Source organism: Molothrus aeneus, chromosome 2 (assembly GCF_037042795.1).
Source record: "Molothrus aeneus isolate 106 chromosome 2, BPBGC_Maene_1.0, whole genome shotgun sequence".
Taxonomy (NCBI): Eukaryota; Metazoa; Chordata; class Aves; order Passeriformes; family Icteridae; genus Molothrus; species Molothrus aeneus.
Genome location: NC_089647.1, coordinates 29,236,760 through 29,258,273, shown reverse-complemented (window position 1 = coordinate 29,258,273; position 21,514 = coordinate 29,236,760). Strand labels below are relative to the sequence as shown.

General features: G+C 52.8%; 2 protein-coding genes across 2 annotated transcripts; one reads left to right on the top strand and one right to left on the bottom strand.

The window, feature by feature from the left end:
• The first annotated feature begins 2,920 nt into the window (after nt 1-2,920).
• On the top strand, nt 2,921-6,893 carry LOC136569634 (C-type lectin domain family 6 member A-like). The gene is made up of 6 exons (XM_066570032.1): nt 2,921-3,049; nt 3,967-4,068; nt 5,105-5,197; nt 5,523-5,674; nt 5,903-6,030; nt 6,746-6,893. Exons 1-6 carry the CDS (start codon nt 3,010-3,012, stop codon nt 6,891-6,893), a joined length of 663 nt encoding a protein of 220 aa, XP_066426129.1. The 5' UTR covers nt 2,921-3,009.
• An 8,193-nt stretch (nt 6,894-15,086) lies between these two features.
• Nucleotides 15,087-20,086, bottom strand: LOC136569624 (C-type lectin domain family 4 member E-like). The gene is made up of 6 exons (XM_066570022.1): nt 19,958-20,086; nt 18,939-19,040; nt 17,810-17,902; nt 17,333-17,484; nt 16,977-17,104; nt 15,087-15,629 (listed from the first exon to the last, which is right to left on the bottom strand). The coding sequence occupies exons 1-6, from the start codon at nt 19,995-19,997 to the stop codon at nt 15,482-15,484; spliced, it is 663 nt and encodes a 220-aa protein (XP_066426119.1). The 5' UTR covers nt 19,998-20,086; the 3' UTR covers nt 15,087-15,481.
• Nucleotides 20,087-21,514: the final 1,428 nt, after the last annotated feature.

The window sequence follows — 21,514 nt, the reverse complement described above, 5'->3', positions numbered from 1 at the left end:
TGTACAATGTGGCCCTGCAGGTGAGGGCCTCTCCTTCTACACCTGGAAACCACACCCTGCAGTGGCACAGCTTCTCCCAACAGCAGCCTGGGCTGCTGGGCTTGCCACTGGCTGGAAAGGGCTGCTTTGTCTGGGGTCTTGAGCACCATTCCCACACGTTTCTGTCTTTGGCCGTGCAGGATCCCCTTTAGGCCTCCCCTCTGCCATAACTCTTAGCACACAAGCAGGACAAGGAGCACATTGCCTGTCTTCCCTCCTCCACACAAGAGCCAGCCCAGCACAGGAGGCTTAGGCCTGCTGTGGTGCAGCCAGTGAAGGTGCACAGTCCCTGAAGGACAGAGCTGACCAGCAGGTTCCTCTGCTGCCTGTCCACTCCTGGGCTCAGCCTGTGGTGAGCAGCAGCCCCTGCTGCGTCTGGACACGGCCCCCTCACACCCTTGGCTGTAGGAAGAAGGCAGGATTCCATTCATCATGGACTGATGCCCATGGGAACAGGGCAGGAGGAGAACAAGGGTGATTGATCTGGGGAATTTGGGATGAATCAGGATCCGGAAGAGTCTGTCTCCATGTCACTCTCAGCCCTGAGACCCCAGGTCCTGGAGCTCATCCTTCCCTGCAAGGATTGACAATATCCTGAATCCCAATATGTCAGAATCACTGCAGACAAAGTGGACCTCAGCCTCTACATGCCCAACAGTTCAGCCTCATTGGTGAGAGTGAGATCCAACAGATTCCATCTTGTCTTTGGGTCCTCCATAACCTGTCTCAGAAGGATCCATGGTAATGATCCTCCAGTGTCCTCCTGGATTGATTTTATCTTTCCTGATGAAAACAGCTCAGAAACTGCAGCACAAGTTGCAGAGCCTGACAGCTGCCTCTGTGAGCTGCCCTCACACACTGCTGGCGCTCAGGGCTGTAGGGCTGGATTTCAGGCTGTGAGAGGGCAAAGCAACCAGGCACAGTGGGAGCAACTTTCTCTGGGATTAATTCTCTCTTCCTGTATTGTCCCTGCTGCTAGCACTTGCCCTGTGCTTTTGTTAGTATTTCCTTCCAGGCTCCTTGCCCTTATGTCATTGTTGCAGATGCAACAATCTTTGCCTTCAAATCATTTGGAATTCCAGAAAACTAGATAGCAGGAGTGCTCAGGGGATTCAGGTTGATGGAGAAACTGCCATGAACCACTGAGAAAGAGAGAATGTCCTCCACCAAGTTCATTTCTGAACAGGAGCACTCTTGCTGTTCCTTGGACTTGGAACCCTGTCCAGCCTTACCCATCCCACTTCATGTTGGTCAGATGGCCTGGACAGCAGCAAGTGATAGAAATGGGAGTGTGAATGCAGACAGCTGTGAGAGTTCAATAGCTGCAACTATGTGAGGGGGCTTTTGACCAACCACAGCGGTAAAAGGAGAACATGACCAGCAGCTAAACAGTAACCAGGGCATTAGGGAAAGGCTTCTGAGGCACAGAAGAAACAGTCTGAAAACAAAGTTTAGATGAAGGAAGAACACTGTAAGAGAGAGAGAAGAGAGAAGTGGGAGGGAAGTGGCCATGGAGCCCAGGGTGCTCTGCAGCTTGGCCACCTCTGTGTGTAAGAAGCTCCCTGGCAGCTGAGTGCTGTGGGTGACCTCACTGATGGCACTGAGGGCTGCAGCAGGCACAGATGCACAGTTCTGCAGTGTGACAATGTGACCCTGTGCTTTCACCTATGCTTCACAGGCTGCTGGGAGAGCTGTGGATACTCAGGAACCCCACATCTCCAGCAGGAAGTGTGTGGGACCAGGGGAAGCCCTGCTCCCACAAAGGGGATGTGTTCTTGCAGCTGCCCTTCCTGCATGGCTGGTGGGAGGCTGGAGGTTCCACAAGTCTTGTGAATGTGTTTTTCTGTGGGGTGAGAGCTTGTGAACACGGCATACATAGAGATATTTAGAAATGTAGGCTCTGACCCTGCCTGCAGCCTGTTGTGCACAAAATGACAGAATCAGGGGATGTCTTCTACAGAGAGCTCGGGCTTGTCCTCACTTGGAAGCAGTTCTGTGCCCTGATCTTGTGATGTCTCAGCTGGAATGCCTGTGCTGTTGCTGTGAGCTCTCCTATTCCTGTGTCTCTGCACCCATGCATTCCTCTCCACAGGAGAAACCAGCTGATGGAACAAGAGCAAAAGCTGTGTTTCCATCTCAGTCCATTCAGAGGACATTGGGACCCACTAGGGATCCTTTATCCTTAGGGATGTCCTTAGGAATATGAGGCTGCTGGACTTGAATCCAGATACCCTTGAGAACTGCGAGAAAGAACACGTAGGCCTCCAGCTTTTAAAGTCAAAAGCAAATCAAAATTCCTGATCTGTCATGCAAAGGGACTCCAGCACGATCCAGTGATCCATTCTGTCCTCCAGCCCTTCAAAGACAGGGCATATTAAACACCACTGCCCAAAGCTCCATCCATATTTCTAAAGGAATTAGTTAAAATCTTGGTCTTGGCAAATTCTCTGTTGTGCTCAGAATGCCAATGCTCACTGCCTAGACATAGTCACAGATCTGCTTTCCTCTCATTTTTGCTTCCCTTTTGCAGGCTGTGCTCAGTGGGTTTAACCCTTTGCTAGCCAATGCCAAATACACCTGCCCATGTATGTATTGTCACACACATGGACCCTCAGCAGGAGAGGGCAGGCAGCAGAGAGGGAAGGCCATGGATGACCTGTGCAAGTGCCTGAGGCTGGGCAAAGGGAGATTGTGTGAGCTGCAGTGATGCTCCACTTCATCTGTTTTCCCTTGCCTTCATGAGATTCTGTGTTGCAATGATTCTTCTGTGAAATGCCCTGGCAGGGTAATGATGGAAGTTCCCCAATCTCCTGTGCTGTGGTTACACCCAGGATATTGGTTTTTCAGCACATCAGATTAGAGCCTGTGTAGGCCCCTCACCCGTGTGGGAGGTGCCCTGTGCAGGAAGAAGGCTGTTTGTGCCCACACTGGTAACAGGGACCCTTGGAGAAGAGTGATCCTCCTGCAGAGATGATGAATGGCCCAGGGAGAGTCAGTCCTGGAAGTGCAGGTAACCCCCAAAGCTTCCTTCCTTTCTGTCCTCCTGCCACAGGACTTGGGGAAAGGCAGGGCTGCGCTGGATCCTGGGCATGGTGTAGTGGCTGGATCTCCTACCAGGAGATGGGGCTTAGGGCAAGAGCAAAGCAACAGATGAGGGAAGTGGGCAGTGGCCAGGCTGGCAGAATGACCTTTTCCTAGAGCCAGGGGAAATGGAAGTGCAGGCAGAGTGTGCCCTGCTATTCCCTTCAGTGCTGTGTCTGTAAACAATGGGGCTGAAGGGGGCTGTCCTTCTGTCATTGCCCTGCAAAGCTCTCTGCATCACTCTGAGCACAAGTCCCTGCCCCCATCTCTGCTGTCCCCAAGGACAACCCAGCCAGGGCTCCCCAAGAGACAGCTCCCAAGTGCCTTTTCCCCTGTGGAAACCATCCCTCTGTGTGTCTGCCTGTGCACACCCTGAGCTGGGCAGTCACTCCTTTGGGGGACTGTGCCTCTGCAGAAAGGGGCTCATGGGACAGAGGCAAAATGCAGGGAGTGAGAGAAAGAAGCTCTAAAGAGAGAGGAAGAGGAGGGAGATCCACAAAGAGCGCTCAGGGACAGACAGGGGTAATGGAAGGCAACATGGAAGATGTGTTGAGGAGAAAGGAGGTCTGACAGGACAAAGGGAGAGTGAGGTCTGGGCAGAATCCAGGCAGATCTTGTGATAAACAGGGAAATAAAAAAGCAGCCTCAGGGCAGCCCCTGTGCTCCTGTACTCTGTGGCTCTGAGCCTCTGCTAGGGACAGGCAGCAGGGCCTGCCTCCAGCACCTGTGGGGCTCCCCAGTCCTTGGAACAAGGGACCAGCAGGGTGCAGGGGAACAGAGCCCCCTGGGTTATCCTGCTCCTAACTCTGGGCTGGGACATGCTCACTCTTGCTTTGTGTTTTTCAGCCCCAGCAGAAGGGAGAAGCTGCTCCTGGCTGAACATCTGGGTTTTCCTTATTTTTGCCCTTTCAATCAAAGCTGCCATTGGAACCTTGTGCCTCTGGCTTGGTGAGTTCCAGGGTGTCTTAATTCCCTTGAGATGAAGGGCTCAGGTGACTGCCTTTGGTCAGGTGGGAAACCCACATCCTAGTGCCTATGCCAGAAGGAAAACTGCCTGTGGCAGAAGGTAGAAAACACCCCCTGCCAGACAGTGATCATTTTTGATCCCTACAGGGATGAATAGCTGCACAGCAGGTCAGATCCCTCAGCTGAACAAAACCAGAAGTCATCTCTCTTCTCATCCTTTATAGTTGTGTAAGGATAAGGTCACCTTTATTGGCCATGGGGGTGCTCAGCCAGGCATTGCCCTTGCCCATCTGTCTGAGCCTTCCTCCATTACAGCAATTCACTCATCAGCCACAGGAGCCACCAGGATTCTTCTGCTCATCAGTGAAAATAGTTCTAAATTAAAGGATCCATGAAAATAGGCATCTGGATTGTTGAGCACACCCTGATCAGCTCCTAATCCATACTCCTGATGAGTGTCTGAGTTCCTAGGAAGTCCTTGGAACTGTGGCTGTGGCCTGTCACCAAGAGTGCGTTATTCCCCACAAAGTGGAGCTAGTAAGTCCTAGGGGTTTGTGCTGCACCCTGGTTTCAGCAGCTCCAGCTGTGATTCCCTTCACCTGCACTGTGTGTTGCTGATGGAGCAGGCCCAGCTGAGGGTGACTCCCCCAGGTGCCTGTTGCTGTGTAGCTGAGGAAGAGACCGAGGGTGACAAGGAGAGGCTGCTTTGTAGGCTGGCAGCTGGGCTGTGGGTGTGTGCATGGCACAGGGGCTGTGGCTGGGAGGGCTCCCTCCTGCCGCGTGTGTGGCCTGTGCCCAGCGGGATGAGCCTCCAGGGGTCCCTCTGCCGTCTGACTTGGAAGACACCGGGCTCTTTCTGGCTGGGAGGGCAGCTGTGCCACTGGTGTGGGCCAGGAGAGGTGACAGCTGGGACCATGCTTGCTGGGGAAATGGTGGGAGGAGAGTCCAGGGGCCAGAGATGCTGTGTGAGGAGCTGGGAGCAAGGGCTAATCCTGCTGCCTTTGCTGTCCCTTTGCAGTGGTTCCCTTCTGCCACAGCGGTGACCAGCCCTCAGCCCTGCAGCAGCAGTTCTCAGAGTGGGAGTGCGACTCAGCGGTGCCACAAGGCACAGGTCAGTTCTCCCAATGTCCCCTCTTCCTTGGGGCGAAGGGCCTCAAGGGGGCTGTGCCAGGGCAGCTCAAGCCACATCTCCAACAGAACTGTGGACAGCCCTGAGATCCCCTTACAAGGATTACCCTGGCTTTGGGTACACAAAGCTCACTGGTCATACCCCAAAGCAATGGGAAGGAATGTCTGTACTATGCCTGGTTATTCAAGCACTTTCTGTCAGGAAAAGTCACTGAGCACGACATGAGCACTGTCCCTGGAAAACCTGGATCTCTGCAATCACCATCTCTTGTTAGTAGCCTGCACCTCTCTGTCCTCTCCCTGCACAGACCGAGGCTGGATGTGCTGCCCAAAGGGCTGGAGAAGGTTTCAAGGAAGCTGCTATTTCCTGTCCCCTGACACGATGTCATGTGCTGAGAGTGCACAGAACTGCACTGGGATGGGCTCCCAGCTGGTGGTGATCACCAGCAAGGCAGAGCAGGTAAGTGCACAGGGCTGAGAGAGGCACCCAGCAGGCAGAGCCACAGTGCTGGGCCCTGGAGGGGACTCAGAGCCCCTCCTTGTCCTGCAGGGGAGGGGGAAGGTCCTGTCTGCATCTCTGCAGCACCAGCCCCTCTGCCACCAGCCCCACATCATGGGGATTCCTGATGCCTCTCTGTGCTCTGTCCCGCCCCTCTCATGGACATTGCACTCTCTCTCTGATTGCCAGGAATTCTTCTCTGAGCAGATAAGGCAATCTAAAGAACCTAAACCATACAATTTCTACATCGGACTGTTTGCAGAGCAGGAGGGCCAGTGGCAGTGGGTGGACAAGACTCCATACAATGTGACAGCAGCGTGAGTATCTCTGGAGGAAGAGTGTTTGGTGTGACTCCTGGTAGGGAAAGAAAGTAGGAGAGATGTGAGAGCTTCATGTGGTGCATAAAAGGGAGTTGTCACCCCACTGCCTTGTCAGAGATCAAAGATACAGCAGGAGAGGGCTGTGCAGGACACCAGGTTCACGTGGCCCCATCTGTGCTGGGTATTGGTTATGAATTAACTCCCTGTGATCTGGAAATCATTGCTGTCATGCTCGAAAAAGTTGCATTTTGACATCAGCAAGAACCCTTAAGAGTTGACAGGCCTTGCCTGGCCTACACAGCAATTATGTGAACAAAATGGTCTGTGCTGGAATGCGGGGAAAGAGATGGGGCACAGGAAGAGAGCACCAGGACTGTCCTTGCTGTGCCTTCTTCTGCAGAACAAACTTGCCCTGGAGCCCAGCACGGGCCTCTGCTGGGAGTGAGGTGCATGGGCTGAGTGGTGGTGATCAGTTGCCCTCAGCAGGATGGAGCAGAGCCCTGTTGTGCTGGAAGGCTGTAGGAAGGAGGCAGGTTTCCATGTGCCACTGGTGCCAGTGGGATATGGAGTGGGAGGAAGGGCACTGCTTCAGTCCATGAATCAGCATTGGCAATTTCTGTCTCTCGCCTTCATGTCTTTCATCCCACTGGGGCCTTTTCCTGCAGTGCTTTACAGTGGGCACTGGGGAGTAACAAGCCTGTCTGTGACCCAGGTTCTGGCGAAAAGGAGAACCAAGTAATATCTTTTATGAGAACTGCACTGTAATCCACGTGCCTGAAGTGACCCTCAACAACTGGAATGATGTCATACCAACTACGAAGCATCATCGAATTTGTGAAGCTGCAGCAATAATTGTGTGATGGAAATGCCCCTGACCTGAGTAAAGCTGGGAGCTCAGCAGGGAGCTGGGAACAGCTCTGGCTGTGCTGGGAAGGGTGGGGAGCTCTGACACATCTTTACTGTGTGGGGTGGGACCATGTGTGTGGAAGTGAAATGAGCTTTGTCCAGCATCCCCAGTGCATGTGGTGGCTCAGGGAAAACAGGGAGGCTCAGGCTCACTGGAGCAGCTCCTGTGTTCTTGTGTCCTCTGTCTCTGAGTGGGTCCAGCAGCCTCTGGCTGAAAAGAGATGGACTTCTCCAGGAGGAAGCCACAGGAATGGAAGGCAGATATCCCCAGATTCAATGTCCTCTGTCTCCTTGAGCTCAGCTGTTTGCTTTTTGTTGAGTCACACACAAAATGTCCTCTAGCTGTACTGGTTTGCTGAACAAATTCTGAAATCTTAGACAAGAGACAATACAGTATCAGAGTAATGCAGAAAGGCCCTGTGCTCTGTGTGCATATCTCTCTTTCCTTTTCCAAGTCTAGGCTGCAGGGGTATAATCCACAAATGATGGAATGGTTTGGGGTGGAAGAGACTTTTAAGGATAGTCTAGTTTCAAGTCCCCTGGGCCAGGGGCAGGGACGCCTTCCACTAGACCAGGTTGCTCATATCCCCATCCAGCCTGGCCTTGAACATATTAGAGTTGGGATACATCTCCTAAGGGCAACTGATTCCAGTGCCTCAACACCTCACTTTCCTAAATATTAGGAAGCAACCACTGTTCCTCCCTAATATTTAATCAGAACCTGCCCTCTGTCACTTTAAAGCCATTCCCCTTTGTCCTATAACAATGTTCTTGTATAGAAAGTGCCTCTCAGCAAGGTCATTTCCACTGCTGTAGTATTGACACTGGCAGGGATTTGACTTCATTCCACGCGTTACAGTCAATAACACAAGCAGATGTGAACAAGAGTCACAGGCAGCTGTGAGAAAGCAGTTGTCAGCAGAGACTTGTGGTGGTACCAGGAACTGGAGAAGTGCTGTGCTGCAAATATCCTCCCTTCCCTTTCTTGGTGTCCTGGTCCTCTCCAGGTTCCCAGTGCAGATAAGTGTTTCATGCAGAACTAACTCCTTCTCTGATGCCACTTGCGTTGATGCCCCTTGGTGTCCTGTGGTGGGAACATGACCAGCAATCTCTTGAGGGCCTCCTTGGGCCTGAGATGCTTCTCCCCTGCTTCCATTGCTTTCTTCCCAGTTCCAAGCCTTACCTTTCCTCACAACTCCTACTTAAGCTATTTCCTGATGCCATTTCTCTCTCTTTGCCTCAGCCTACTCTCATTCCCTGCTGGCTCTGACTAAGCCCAGTTCTCTGGCTGTGAGCACAGTACAACTCCCTTCAGCCCTTCTAAGTCACACATCTAGACCCAGAGTCCGTGTGCCTCCCCTGGAGACCCACTGCCAGACAGCTCTTCTGGTTTTGGGACTCTTATGGGGCTCAAGCTCGTCCCTGCAAAGCAGCATTTTACCCACTTGCCTCAGAGTTTATTTGCATGTTGACTGTCTTCTCCACTGTGCATTTGCATGCATCTGCCTTCCAGGCATGTGTTCTTCTCTGCTCTGAGTTCATTTCTCTAGTTCCCACATCCCTTGTCCTCCCAGCTTGTCTCCTGGCCTCCTGGCTTGTCCCTTCTCACATTTTCAGGGCAATTTCTGCTCTTTGACTTGTTGTTACTTTTTCCTCCCCATGGGGCTGTGTCTTTGCATTAGTGGAACAAAATAGTCCCTGCTTTGCCTCCTTCTGAACACAGCCTGAAAAACAGGATAGGGAGCAAAAGAAACGCAGTGGGGCTCCACCTCGGTGATCTGACTGTGTCCTCTCACTTCATGGAATGGCTCTCCATCTTCCTTGTGAGTTCTTCCTGCACAGGTGTCCTGGGCTGAGACTTTCTTCCAGAAACATGCAGGAGATGAGCCCTCATGGAGCCAGCTCCGGCGTGGCCTACCAGGCTGTCATTTCAAGAATGGGTAGTGGTGACAGCACATCCTGCTGGCCCTGCAGGTGAGGGCCTCTCCATGTGCAGCCTAGAAACCATGCCCGGCCGTGCACAGCTTCTCCCAACAGCAGCCTGGGCTGCTGGGCTTGGGTCTGCCCAGAGGGGACCTCCTTATCCAGGTCTTGAGCACCATTCCCACACATTTCTGGCTTTGGCCGTGCAGGATCCCCTTTAGGCCTCCCCTCTGCCATAACTCTTAGCACACAAGCAGGACAAGGAGCACATTGCCTGTCTTCCCTCCTCCACACAAGAGCCAGCCCAGCACAGGAGGCTTAGGCCTGCTGTGGTGCAGCCAGTGAAGGTGCACAGTCCCTGAAGGACAGAGCTGACCAGCAGGTTCCTCTGCTGCCTGTCCACTCCTGGGCTCAGCCTGTGGTGAGCAGCAGCCCCTGCTGCGTCTGGACACGGCCCCCTCACACCCTTGGCTGCAGGAAGAAGGCAGGATTCCATTCATCATGGACTGATGCCCATGGGAAGAGGGCAGGAGGAGAACAAGGGTGATTGATCTGGGGAATTTGGGATGAATCAGGATCTGGAAGAGTCTGTCTCCATGTCACTCTCAGCCCTGAGACCCCAGGTCCCGGAGCTCATCTTTCCCTGCAAGATGTGACAAGGCCATGGTGCAGGGTAACACCTCTCCACTTCAGGAGCCCTGGGGAGCTGATTAATGTGAAAGGTGCAGCCTGTGTTGTAATCCTCCAGAAGGCAGCAGGACAGCAGGGCTGGAACAATCTCCTGCAGCAATGAGAGCCATTGTCTCCAAATATCTGAAGCCAAAGCATAAAATGCCTGATGGAGGAAACTTCATACTGAGGACAATGGGAGGCCAGCAGTTACACACTGAGGGTCTTTGAGGTGGGTGTGAATGCTGCAGCCTGCATCCCCACTTGGCTGAGAGGGAATATTGTGTGGAAGACTGATGGGCTCGATGACAACCAGAGGCTTCAGGAGGGGAAACAGAGGCGAGTTTGAGCATTTGTTTGCAAGACTCCCTTGCAAGACTCCCAGTCTGATGATGTGCTTCTGCATTGATCCCCACCCTGTGGGAGCCTGTGTCCTTGCTTTCCAAGACATCTGTTCAGCCAATATGTGGGAGCAACTTAGAGAGCCTCTCCAGCCCATTTTGCAGCACCTCCAGTCTCACCTGGGCAGCAATACCAGGACACAGAGTGAATGTGCCCAAGACAGAGAGGGAATGTGGCCTTTTATCTGGAGAGTCCCCAAAGGCACAGGGACAATGCTGGATTGTTCTCTGCAGGCTGTTCCTCAGGCAGCTGACCACACCACTGGCCATGTGAACTAGTGACTGACAGCAAATAGCCAATCTCCTTACAAAGCCAGTCTTTGCCAGGCAGGAGTAACTGACAGGAGGTTCCTAGGCCCTGACAAGGCAAATGGAGCATCTTTGGGATGGACCTCCTTCACATGAAGAGAGGCTGAGTGAGGAGTGTTCAGAGCAGAGGAGGGAGGGATGCTACCAACTGCCTGACCATCAGTCTTCCACACAATATTCCCTCTCAGCCAAGTGGGGATGCAGGCTGCAGCCTTCACACCCACCTCAAAGACCCTCTGTGTGTAACTGCTGGCCTCCCATTGTCCTCAGGATGAGGTTTCCTCCATCAGGCGTTTTATGCTTCAGCTTCAGATATTTGGAGATGTCACGGTTTGACGCTGGCACATTGCTAGTGCCCCCATGAAAACACATGCTCCCTGGTGTCTGCTGTGAGATGTGACCAGGAATAGAGCAAAGCAGGCTCCAAATTAGGAATAAAGAAGAAAAACTTTATTAACCTACAACTATATATAAAAAGAAACACACACACAACTCAGAATGAAAACCTTCCAAAAAACACTCCTCCTCCCCCCACCAAATTTCCAATACATCACAGTAGTACAAAACCTTGGATTCTCAATTCAGCTACCACCCCTCAGATCACCAACTCTCAGTCCATCACCACACTTTAGATAATCAATTCTCAGTTCATCAAGGAGTGAGGAGTCCCTCTTTTGCCATAGTGTTATAAATGATCAAATCAGTAGCCAAATTTATGAAAAATTTAACAAAGATTTATTAGATCGACAACAAAAAATAGAATTTCCAAAAACCACCATAGCCAAGACAGCGTCAGCCCCAGGTGCAGGCGCTGGGTGAACTAGGATTCAACTGACAAAGTGACAGCATTCCCCCAGTGGTTCACCCCCAGTGGTTCACCCCAGTGCTTCCAGCAGCTAGCTTATATCCAGTTTATTCTGCCTGAGGCAGGGATGACCGCATGTTTGTGTCTCTTCACATGTGGAGCGGGATCCATACATGTGCAGGAACAGACAAAGACAAATCCGGAGACTCAGACGAATGTCTGAGCATCCAGGCAGAGGCTGTATTCACATGTAGTAGAGGGATACCGGTTCCTGAGCACAGCAGATGTAATCATGTCCAGGTGCAGGTCTTGTGATTTTCTGAGACATTCCATCAATCATGGTCCAGGAAGGTCTAGATGCTAGTGCCAAGGTCTAGATGCTTTCCCCGGTGCAGATGCCAGGGAAATCATCGATGATGGCCGAGGACTGTCACATTCACACGGTAAGAGACCTGATATTATCTTCATGCTGTCCAGGAAGTGGTTACATGAAAATAAAACTCTGTTCCCAGCCAGAGTGGTCAAAGACATAACTTTGGATCTACACAATATTATAAACACACATATATAGCTATATAGCACAAATTATCTCCTACTATATATTACAATAGGCTTCCCCTGGAAACACAGTTGAAACCTCTTGTGTTTCCATATCACACGTGGCACCGCCCGGAGATCAGTTGCCATCGTGACGTCTTCCTTCCATGCCCAGTGCTCTCACCACTGCACATGGACCAGAGCTGCTTCTAGAGTTCCCCTTTTAAGGATGCTTTGCCCAGCTCCAAAAAAACCACAGTCTCTCACTTTCGGGACACCAGGTCCCCCCAAATGCACCCCCTGTGGCCAAGAGGTCTCGAGAACAGAGATCTTCTTCTCCTTCACTGAAGACGAAGGGCACCATCACCCTCCTCACCCATCGTCTCTGTTCACGCACTCCTTCACATAACAACACTGAACTCGCTTGGCTCTGAGCCATTGCCTGCCCCTAAATGCAGTCTCTGTGTCACAGGAAAAATGGTTCTGTCCATGGCTATACAAGAAAAGCTCAGCCAAAGGGCACTCCATCACCTCCTCCCATGTAAGATTCTTCTCAACTTCTCTCCTGACCCATTTCCTCTTATCTCATCTCTATCTCTCTTCTCATTCAACTCCAGGAGGATCAGCATTTGTAAGGTTTCCATCATCCAAGAAAAGGGTTAAAAATCTCAGGCTCTGCCTGTCCAGAACTCCCACTGCCGGGCACCCTCCCACAGCTCCCCTGCCGGCCACCTTCTCGCTACTGAATTTCAAAGTGGCACAAGCACAGGCACAGGCTCTCTCTCTCTGGGGGGTGGCTGTCCGATGCCTCTCCGTGCTCCTCCACCCTTCCATCCTGCCAAGGCCTCCGCCTCCCTTCTCTGTCCAAGGCCCGGCCTACCTCACCCAGCCGCATGGCCTCCCCTCCCTCGCCCAGCCCGCAGCAGCCGGGCAGGGGAGCTCTGGCCTCCTTCATTGCCGGAACCCAAGAGAGTTTCCCACTGGGAGTTCACTGCTTTTGACCCCCTGTGTTCTCAGAGGCGTATCCATGGCCTCAGTGGCCACACCAGGTGCCAATATTCAAATCTGAGCACCTATTGGTTTGACCAGAGCATCCCAAAAAAACTCACTTCCTTTTCAAACCAGGACAGGAGACAATGACTCTCATTGCTGTGGGAGATTGTTCCAGCCCTGCTGTCCTGCTGCCTTCTGGAGGATTACAACACAGGCTGCACCTTTCACATTAATCAGCTTCCCAGGGCTCCTGAAGTGGAGAGGTGTTACCCTGCACCATGGCCTTGTCACATCTTGCAGGGAAGGATGAGCTCCGGGACCTGGGGTCTCAGGGCTGAGAGTGACATGGAGACAGACTCTTCCGGATCCTGATTTATCCCAAATTCCCCAGATCAATCACCCTTGTTCTCCTCCTGCCCTGTTCCCATGGGCATCAGTCCATGATGAATGGAATCCTGCCTTCTTCCTACAGCCAAGGGTGTGAGGGGGCCGTGTCCAGACGCAGCAGGGGCTGCTGCTCACCACAGGCTGAGCCCAGGAGTGGACAGGCAGCAGAGGAACCTGCTGGTCAGCTCTGTCCTTCAGGGACTGTGCACCTTCACTGGCTGCACCACAGCAGGCCTAAGCCTCCTGTGCTGGGCTGGCTCTTGTGTGGAGGAGGGAAGACAGGCAATGTGCTCCTTGTCCTGCTTGTGTGCTAAGAGTTATGGCAGAGGGGAGGCCTAAAGGGGATCCTGCACGGCCAAAGCCAGAAATGTGTGGGAATGGTGCTCAAGACCTGGATAAGGAGGTCCCCTCTGGGCAGACCCAAGCCCAGCAGCCCAGGCTGCTGTTGGGAGAAGCTGTGCACGGCCGGGCATGGTTTCTAGGCTGCACATGGAGAGGCCCTCACCTGCAGGGCCAGCAGGATGTGCTGTCACCACTACCCATTCTTGAAATGACAGCCTGGTAGGCCACGCCGGAGCTGGCTCCACGAGGGCTCATCTCCTGCATGTTTCTGGAAGAAAGTCTCAGCCCAGGACTCCTGTGCAGGAAGAACTCACAAGGAAGATGGAGAGCCATTCCATGAAGTGAGAGGACACAGTCAGATCACCGAGGTGGAGCCCCACTGCGTTTCTTTTGCTCCCTATCCTGTTTTTCAGGCTGTGTTCAGAAGGAGGCAAAGCAGGGACTATTTTGTTCCACTAATGCAAAGACACAGCCCCATGGGGAGGAAAAAGTAACAACAAGTCAAAGAGCAGAAATTGCCCTGAAAATGTGAGAAGGGACAAGCCAGGAGGCCAGGAGACAAGCTGGGAGGACAAGGGATGTGGGAACTAGAGAAATGAACTCAAAGCAAAGAAGAACACATCCCTGGAAGGCAGATGCATGCAAATGCACAGTGGAGAAGACAGTCAACATGCAAATAAACTCTGAGGCAAGTGGGTAAAATGCTGCTTTGCAGGGACGAGCTTGAGCCCCGTAAGAGTCCCAAAACCAGAAGAGCTGTCTGGCAGTGGGTCTCCAGGGGAGGCACACGGACTCTGGGTCTAGATGTGTGACTTAGAAGGGCTGAAGGGAGTTGTACTGTGCTCACAGCCAGAGAACTGGGCTTAGTCGGAGCCAGCAGGGAATGAGAGTAGGCTGAGGCAAAGAGAGAGAAATGGCATCAGGAAATAGCTTAAGTAGGAGTTGTGAGGAAAGGTAAGGCTTGGAACTGGGAAGAAAGCAATGGAAGCAGGGGAGAAGCATCTCAGGCCCAAGGAGGCCTTCAAGAGATTGCTGGTCATGTTCCCACCACAGGACACCAAGGGGCATCAACGCAAGTGGCATCAGAGAAGGAGTTAGTTCTGCATGAAACACTTATCTGCACTGGGAACCTGGAGAGGACCAGGACACCAAGAAAGGGAAGGGAGGATATTTGCAGCACAGCACTTCTCCAGTTCCTGGTACCACCACAAGTCTCTGCTGACAACTGCTTTCTCACAGCTGCCTGTGACTCTTGTTCACATCTGCTTGTGTTATTGACTGTAACGCGTGGAATGAAGTCAAATCCCTGCCAGTGTCAATACTACAGCAGTGGAAATGACCTTGCTGAGAGGCACTTTCTATACAAGAACATTGTTATAGGACAAAGGGGAATGGCTTTAAAGTGACAGAGGGCAGGTTCTGATTAAATATTAGGGAGGAACATTGGTTCCTTCCTAATATTTAGCAATGTGAGGTACTGGAATCAGTTGCCCTTAGGAGATGTATCCCAACTCTAATATGTTCAAGGCCAGGCTGGATGGGGATATGAGCAACCTGGTCTAGTGGAAGGCGTCCCTGCCCCTGGCCCAGGGGACTTGAAACTAGACTATCCTTAAAAGTCTCTTCCACCCCAAACCATTCCATCATTTGTGGATTATACCCCTGCAGCCTAGACTTGGAAAAGGAAAGAGAGATATGCACACAGAGCACAGGGCCTTTCTGCATTACTCTGATACTGTATTGTCTCTTGTCTAAGATTTCAGAATTTGTTCAGCAAACCAGTACAGCTAGAGGACATTTTGTGTGTGACTCAACAAAAAGCAAACAGCTGAGCTCAAGGAGACAGAGGACATTGAATCTGGGGATATCTGCCTTCCATTCCTGTGCCTTCCTCCTGGAGAAGTCCATCTCTTTTCAGCCAGAGGCTGCTGGACCCACTCAGAGACAAGAGGACACAAGAACACAGGAGCTGCTCCAGTGAGCCTGAGCCTCCCTGTGTTCCCTGAGCCACCACATGCACTGGGGATGCTGGACAAAGCTCATTTCACTTCCACACACATGGTCCCACCGCCCCCAGTGAAGATGTGTCAGAGCTCCCCACCCTTCCCAGCACAGCCAGAGCTGTTCCCAGCTCCCTGCTGAGCTCCCAGCTTTACTCAGGTCAGGGGCATTTCCATCACACAATTACTGCTGCAGCTTCACAAATTCGATGATGCTTCGTAGTTGGTATGACATCATTCCAGTTGTTGAGGGTCACTTCAGGCACGTGGATTACAGTGCAGTTCTCATCAAGGATATTATTTGGTTCTCCTTTTCGCCAGAACCTGGGACACAGACAGGCTTGTTATTCCCCAGTGCCCACAGTAAAGCACTGCAGGAAAAGGCCCCAGTGGGATGAAAGACATGGAGGCAAGAGACAGAAATTGCCAATGCTGATTCATGGACTGAAGCAGTGCCCTTCCTCCCACTCCATATCCCACTGGCACCAGTGGCACATGGAAACCTGCCTCCTTCCTACAGCCTTCCAGCACAACAGGGCTCTGCTCCATCCTGCTGAGGGCAACTGATCACCACCACTCAGCCCATGCACCTCACTCCCAGCAGAGGCCCGTGCTGGGCTCCAGGGCAAGTTTGTTCTGCAGAAGAAGGCACAGCAAGGACAGTCCTGGTGCTCTCTTCCTGTGCCCCATCTCTTTCCCTGCATTCCAGCACAGACCATTTTGTTCACATAAGTGCAGTGAATGGAGGTCAGGCCAGGCTGGTCATCAGGGTTTTGAAGGACTCTTGCTGCCAGCAAGTTGGAAGTTATTTCTATGCCTACATGGTTGACTTCCATGTCACAGGGAGTTAATTCATAACCAATACCCAGCACAGATGGGGCCATGTGAACCTGGTGTCCTGCACAGCCCTCTCCTGCTGTATCTTTGATCTCTGGTTGTGTTGTGTTATTATGCTCCCCCGTTTTAAGATGGAATGTTCTGTTACACCCTTTTCTGTATGATGGTTCTGTCTGGAATTCCCCCTCTTTCCCAGTTATCTGTCAATCACCAGTTACCCTGGAAACTCACGCCTTTCTGTCACCTCCAAATGCCCCCCTTTTATCCAGAAACTTCGGTGTTATACATGGAATTATTGGCCCGGGGACCGGGGTCCCACCTTTGAGCTCTCTCGCTTGGCCACCCGTCTCTGATAAGCCCGCGCTCACCATGAGCCCCGATTCGCTGCCTGTCTGAGCTCTCCCCCTCCCGTCTCTCCTATAACATGTGTATTCCCTCCCCCCGCCGCCCTTCGGTCGGGCGGCTTCCTCTGGGTGTTACTTCGCGTTCTGGAATAAAACCTGGACTGGCCCTGGTCGGAGGGACGCTCTCCCATTCCCTGTCTGTGGTCCCGTGCCTTTTTGTCCGCCTCTGGCAGAGCTGAGCGCCGATCCGGCGCGTCCCTGACGACGGAGCGGCTCCCGCGCGCCGAACCGAGAAACCGCGCCCCCCACCCCCCCCCTCCCCGCTCCGTCTGCTGGCAGGCGGGAACTTAAAAGTCACGGTTACCGCAATCTCTGACAAGGCAGTGGGGTGACAACTCCCTTTTATGCACCACATGAAGCTCTCACATCTCTCCTACTTTCTTTCCCTACCAGGAGTCACACCAAACACTCTTCCTCCAGAGATACTCACGCTGCTGTCGCATTGTATGGAGTCTTGTCCACCCACTGCCACTGGCCCTCCTGCTCTGCGAACAGTCCGATGTATAAATTGTATGGTTTAGGTTCTTTAGATTGCCTTATCTGCTCAGAGAAGAATTCCTGGCAATCAGAGAGAGAGTGCAATGTCCATGAGAGGGGCGGGACAGAGCACAGAGAGGCATCAGGAATCCCCATGATGTGGGGCTGGTGGCAGAGGGGCTGGTGCTGCAGAGATGCAGACAGGACCTTCCCCCTCCCCTGCAGGACAAGGAGGGGCTCTGAGTCCCCTCCAGGGCCCAGCACTGTGGCTCTGCCTGCTGGGTGCCTCTCTCAGCCCTGTGCACTTACCTGCTCTGCCTTGCTGGTGATCACCACCAGCTGGGAGCCCATCCCAGTGCAGTTCTGTGCACTCTCAGCACATGACATCGTGTCAGGGGACAGGAAATAGCAGCTTCCTTGAAACCTTCTCCAGCCCTTTGGGCAGCACATCCAGCCTCGGTCTGTGCAGGGAGAGGACAGAGAGGTGCAGGCTACTAACAAGAGATGGTGATTGCAGAGATCCAGGTTTTCCAGGGACAGTGCTCATGTCGTGCTCAGTGACTTTTCCTGACAGAAAGTGCTTGAATAACCAGGCATAGTACAGACATTCCTTCCCATTGCTTTGGGGTATGACCAGTGAGCTTTGTGTACCCAAAGCCAGGGTAATCCTTGTAAGGGGATCTCAGGGCTGTCCACAGTTCTGTTGGAGATGTGGCTTGAGCTGCCCTGGCACAGCCCCCTTGAGGCCCTTCGCCCCAAGGAAGAGGGGACATTGGGAGAACTGACCTGTGCCTTGTGGCACCGCTGAGTCGCACTCCCACTCTGAGAACTGCTGCTGCAGGGCTGAGGGCTGGTCACCGCTGTGGCAGAAGGGAACCACTGCAAAGGGACAGCAAAGGCAGCAGGATTAGCCCTTGCTCCCAGCTCCTCACACAGCATCTCTGGCCCCTGGACTCTCCTCCCACCATTTCCCCAGCAAGCATGGTCCCAGCTGTCACCTCTCCTGGCCCACACCAGTGGCACAGCTGCCCTCCCAGCCAGAAAGAGCCCGGTGTCTTCCAAGTCAGACGGCAGAGGGACCCCTGGAGGCTCATCCCGCTGGGCACAGGCCACACACGCGGCAGGAGGGAGCCCTCCCAGCCACAGCCCCTGTGCCATGCACACACCCACAGCCCAGCTGCCAGCCTACAAAGCAGCCTCTCCTTGTCACCCTCGGTCTCTTCCTCAGCTACACAGCAACAGGCACCTGGGGGAGTCACCCTCAGCTGGGCCTGCTCCATCAGCAACACACAGTGCAGGTGAAGGGAATCACAGCTGGAGCTGCTGAAACCAGGGTGCAGCACAAACCCCTAGGACTTACTAGCTCCACTTTGTGGGGAATAACGCACTCTTGGTGACAGGCCACAGCCACAGTTCCAAGGACTTCCTAGGAACTCAGACACTCATCAGGAGTATGGATTAGGAGCTGATCAGGGTGTGCTCAACAATCCAGATGCCTATTTTCATGGATCCTTTAATTTAGAACTATTTTCACTGATGAGCAGAAGAATCCTGGTGGCTCCTGTGGCTGATGAGTGAATTGCTGTAATGGAGGAAGGCTCAGACAGATGGGCAAGGGCAATGCCTGGCTGAGCACCCCCATGGCCAATAAAGGTGACCTTATCCTTACACAACTATAAAGGATGAGAAGAGAGATGACTTCTGGTTTTGTTCAGCTGAGGGATCTGACCTGCTGTGCAGCTATTCATCCCTGTAGGGATCAAAAATGATCACTGTCTGGCAGGGGGTGTTTTCTACCTTCTGCCACAGGCAGTTTTCCTTCTGGCATAGGCACTAGGATGTGGGTTTCCCACCTGACCAAAGGCAGTCACCTGAGCCCTTCATCTCAAGGGAATTAAGACACCCTGGAACTCACCAAGCCAGAGGCACAAGGTTCCAATGGCAGCTTTGATTGAAAGGGCAAAAATAAGGAAAACCCAGATGTTCAGCCAGGAGCAGCTTCTCCCTTCTGCTGGGGCTGAAAAACACAAAGCAAGAGTGAGCATGTCCCAGCCCAGAGTTAGGAGCAGGATAACCCAGGGGGCTCTGTTCCCCTGCACCCTGCTGGTCCCTTGTTCCAAGGACTGGGGAGCCCCACAGGTGCTGGAGGCAGGCCCTGCTGCCTGTCCCTAGCAGAGGCTCAGAGCCACAGAGTACAGGAGCACAGGGGCTGCCCTGAGGCTGCTTTTTTATTTCCCTGTTTATCACAAGATCTGCCTGGATTCTGCCCAGACCTCACTCTCCCTTTGTCCTGTCAGACCTCCTTTCTCCTCAACACATCTTCCATGTTGCCTTCCATTACCCCTGTCTGTCCCTGAGCGCTCTTTGTGGATCTCCCTCCTCTTCCTCTCTCTTTAGAGCTTCTTTCTCTCACTCCCTGCATTTTGCCTCTGTCCCATGAGCCCCTTTCTGCAGAGGCACAGTCCCCCAAAGGAGTGACTGCCCAGCTCAGGGTGTGCACAGGCAGACACACAGAGGGATGGTTTCCACAGGGGAAAAGGCACTTGGGAGCTGTCTCTTGGGGAGCCCTGGCTGGGTTGTCCTTGGGGACAGCAGAGATGGGGGCAGGGACTTGTGCTCAGAGTGATGCAGAGAGCTTTGCAGGGCAATGACAGAAGGACAGCCCCCTTCAGCCCCATTGTTTACAGACACAGCACTGAAGGGAATAGCAGGGCACACTCTGCCTGCACTTCCATTTCCCCTGGCTCTAGGAAAAGGTCATTCTGCCAGCCTGGCCACTGCCCACTTCCCTCATCTGTTGCTTTGCTCTTGCCCTAAGCCCCATCTCCTGGTAGGAGATCCAGCCACTACACCATGCCCAGGATCCAGCGCAGCCCTGCCTTTCCCCAAGTCCTGTGGCAGGAGGACAGAAAGGAAGGAAGCTTTGGGGGTTACCTGCACTTCCAGGACTGACTCTCCCTGGGCCATTCATCATCTCTGCAGGAGGATCACTCTTCTCCAAGGGTCCCTGTTACCAGTGTGGGCACAAACAGCCTTCTTCCTGCACAGGGCACCTCCCACACGGGTGAGGGGCCTACACAGGCTCTAATCTGATGTGCTGAAAAACCAATATCCTGGGTGTAACCACAGCACAGGAGATTGGGGAACTTCCATCATTACCCTGCCAGGGCATTTCACAGAAGAATCATTGCAACACAGAATCTCATGAAGGCAAGGGAAAACAGATGAAGTGGAGCATCACTGCAGCTCACACAATCTCCCTTTGCCCAGCCTCAGGCACTTGCACAGGTCATCCATGGCCTTCCCTCTCTGCTGCCTGCCCTCTCCTGCTGAGGGTCCATGTGTGTGACAATACATACATGGGCAGGTGTATTTGGCATTGGCTAGCAAAGGGTTAAACCCACTGAGCACAGCCTGCAAAAGGGAAGCAAAAATGAGAGGAAAGCAGATCTGTGACTATGTCTAGGCAGTGAGCATTGGCATTCTGAGCACAACAGAGAATTTGCCAAGACCAAGATTTTAACTAATTCCTTTAGAAATATGGATGGAGCTTTGGGCAGTGGTGTTTAATATGCCCTGTCTTTGAAGGGCTGGAGGACAGAATGGATCACTGGATCGTGCTGGAGTCCCTTTGCATGACAGATCAGGAATTTTGATTTGCTTTTGACTTTAAAAGCTGGAGGCCTACGTGTTCTTTCTCGCAGTTCTCAAGGGTATCTGGATTCAAGTCCAGCAGCCTCATATTCCTAAGGACATCCCTAAGGATAAAGGATCCCTAGTGGGTCCCAATGTCCTCTGAATGGACTGAGATGGAAACACAGCTTTTGCTCTTGTTCCATCAGCTGGTTTCTCCTGTGGAGAGGAATGCATGGGTGCAGAGACACAGGAATAGGAGAGCTCACAGCAACAGCACAGGCATTCCAGCTGAGACATCACAAGATCAGGGCACAGAACTGCTTCCAAGTGAGGACAAGCCCGAGCTCTCTGTAGAAGACATCCCCTGATTCTGTCATTTTGTGCACAACAGGCTGCAGGCAGGGTCAGAGCCTACATTTCTAAATATCTCTATGTATGCCGTGTTCACAAGCTCTCACCCCACAGAAAAACACATTCACAAGACTTGTGGAACCTCCAGCCTCCCACCAGCCATGCAGGAAGGGCAGCTGCAAGAACACATCCCCTTTGTGGGAGCAGGGCTTCCCCTGGTCCCACACACTTCCTGCTGGAGATGTGGGGTTCCTGAGTATCCACAGCTCTCCCAGCAGCCTGTGAAGCATAGGTGAAAGCACAGGGTCACATTGTCACACTGCAGAACTGTGCATCTGTGCCTGCTGCAGCCCTCAGTGCCATCAGTGAGGTCACCCACAGCACTCAGCTGCCAGGGAGCTTCTTACACACAGAGGTGGCCAAGCTGCAGAGCACCCTGGGCTCCATGGCCACTTCCCTCCCACTTCTCTCTTCTCTCTCTCTTACAGTGTTCTTCCTTCATCT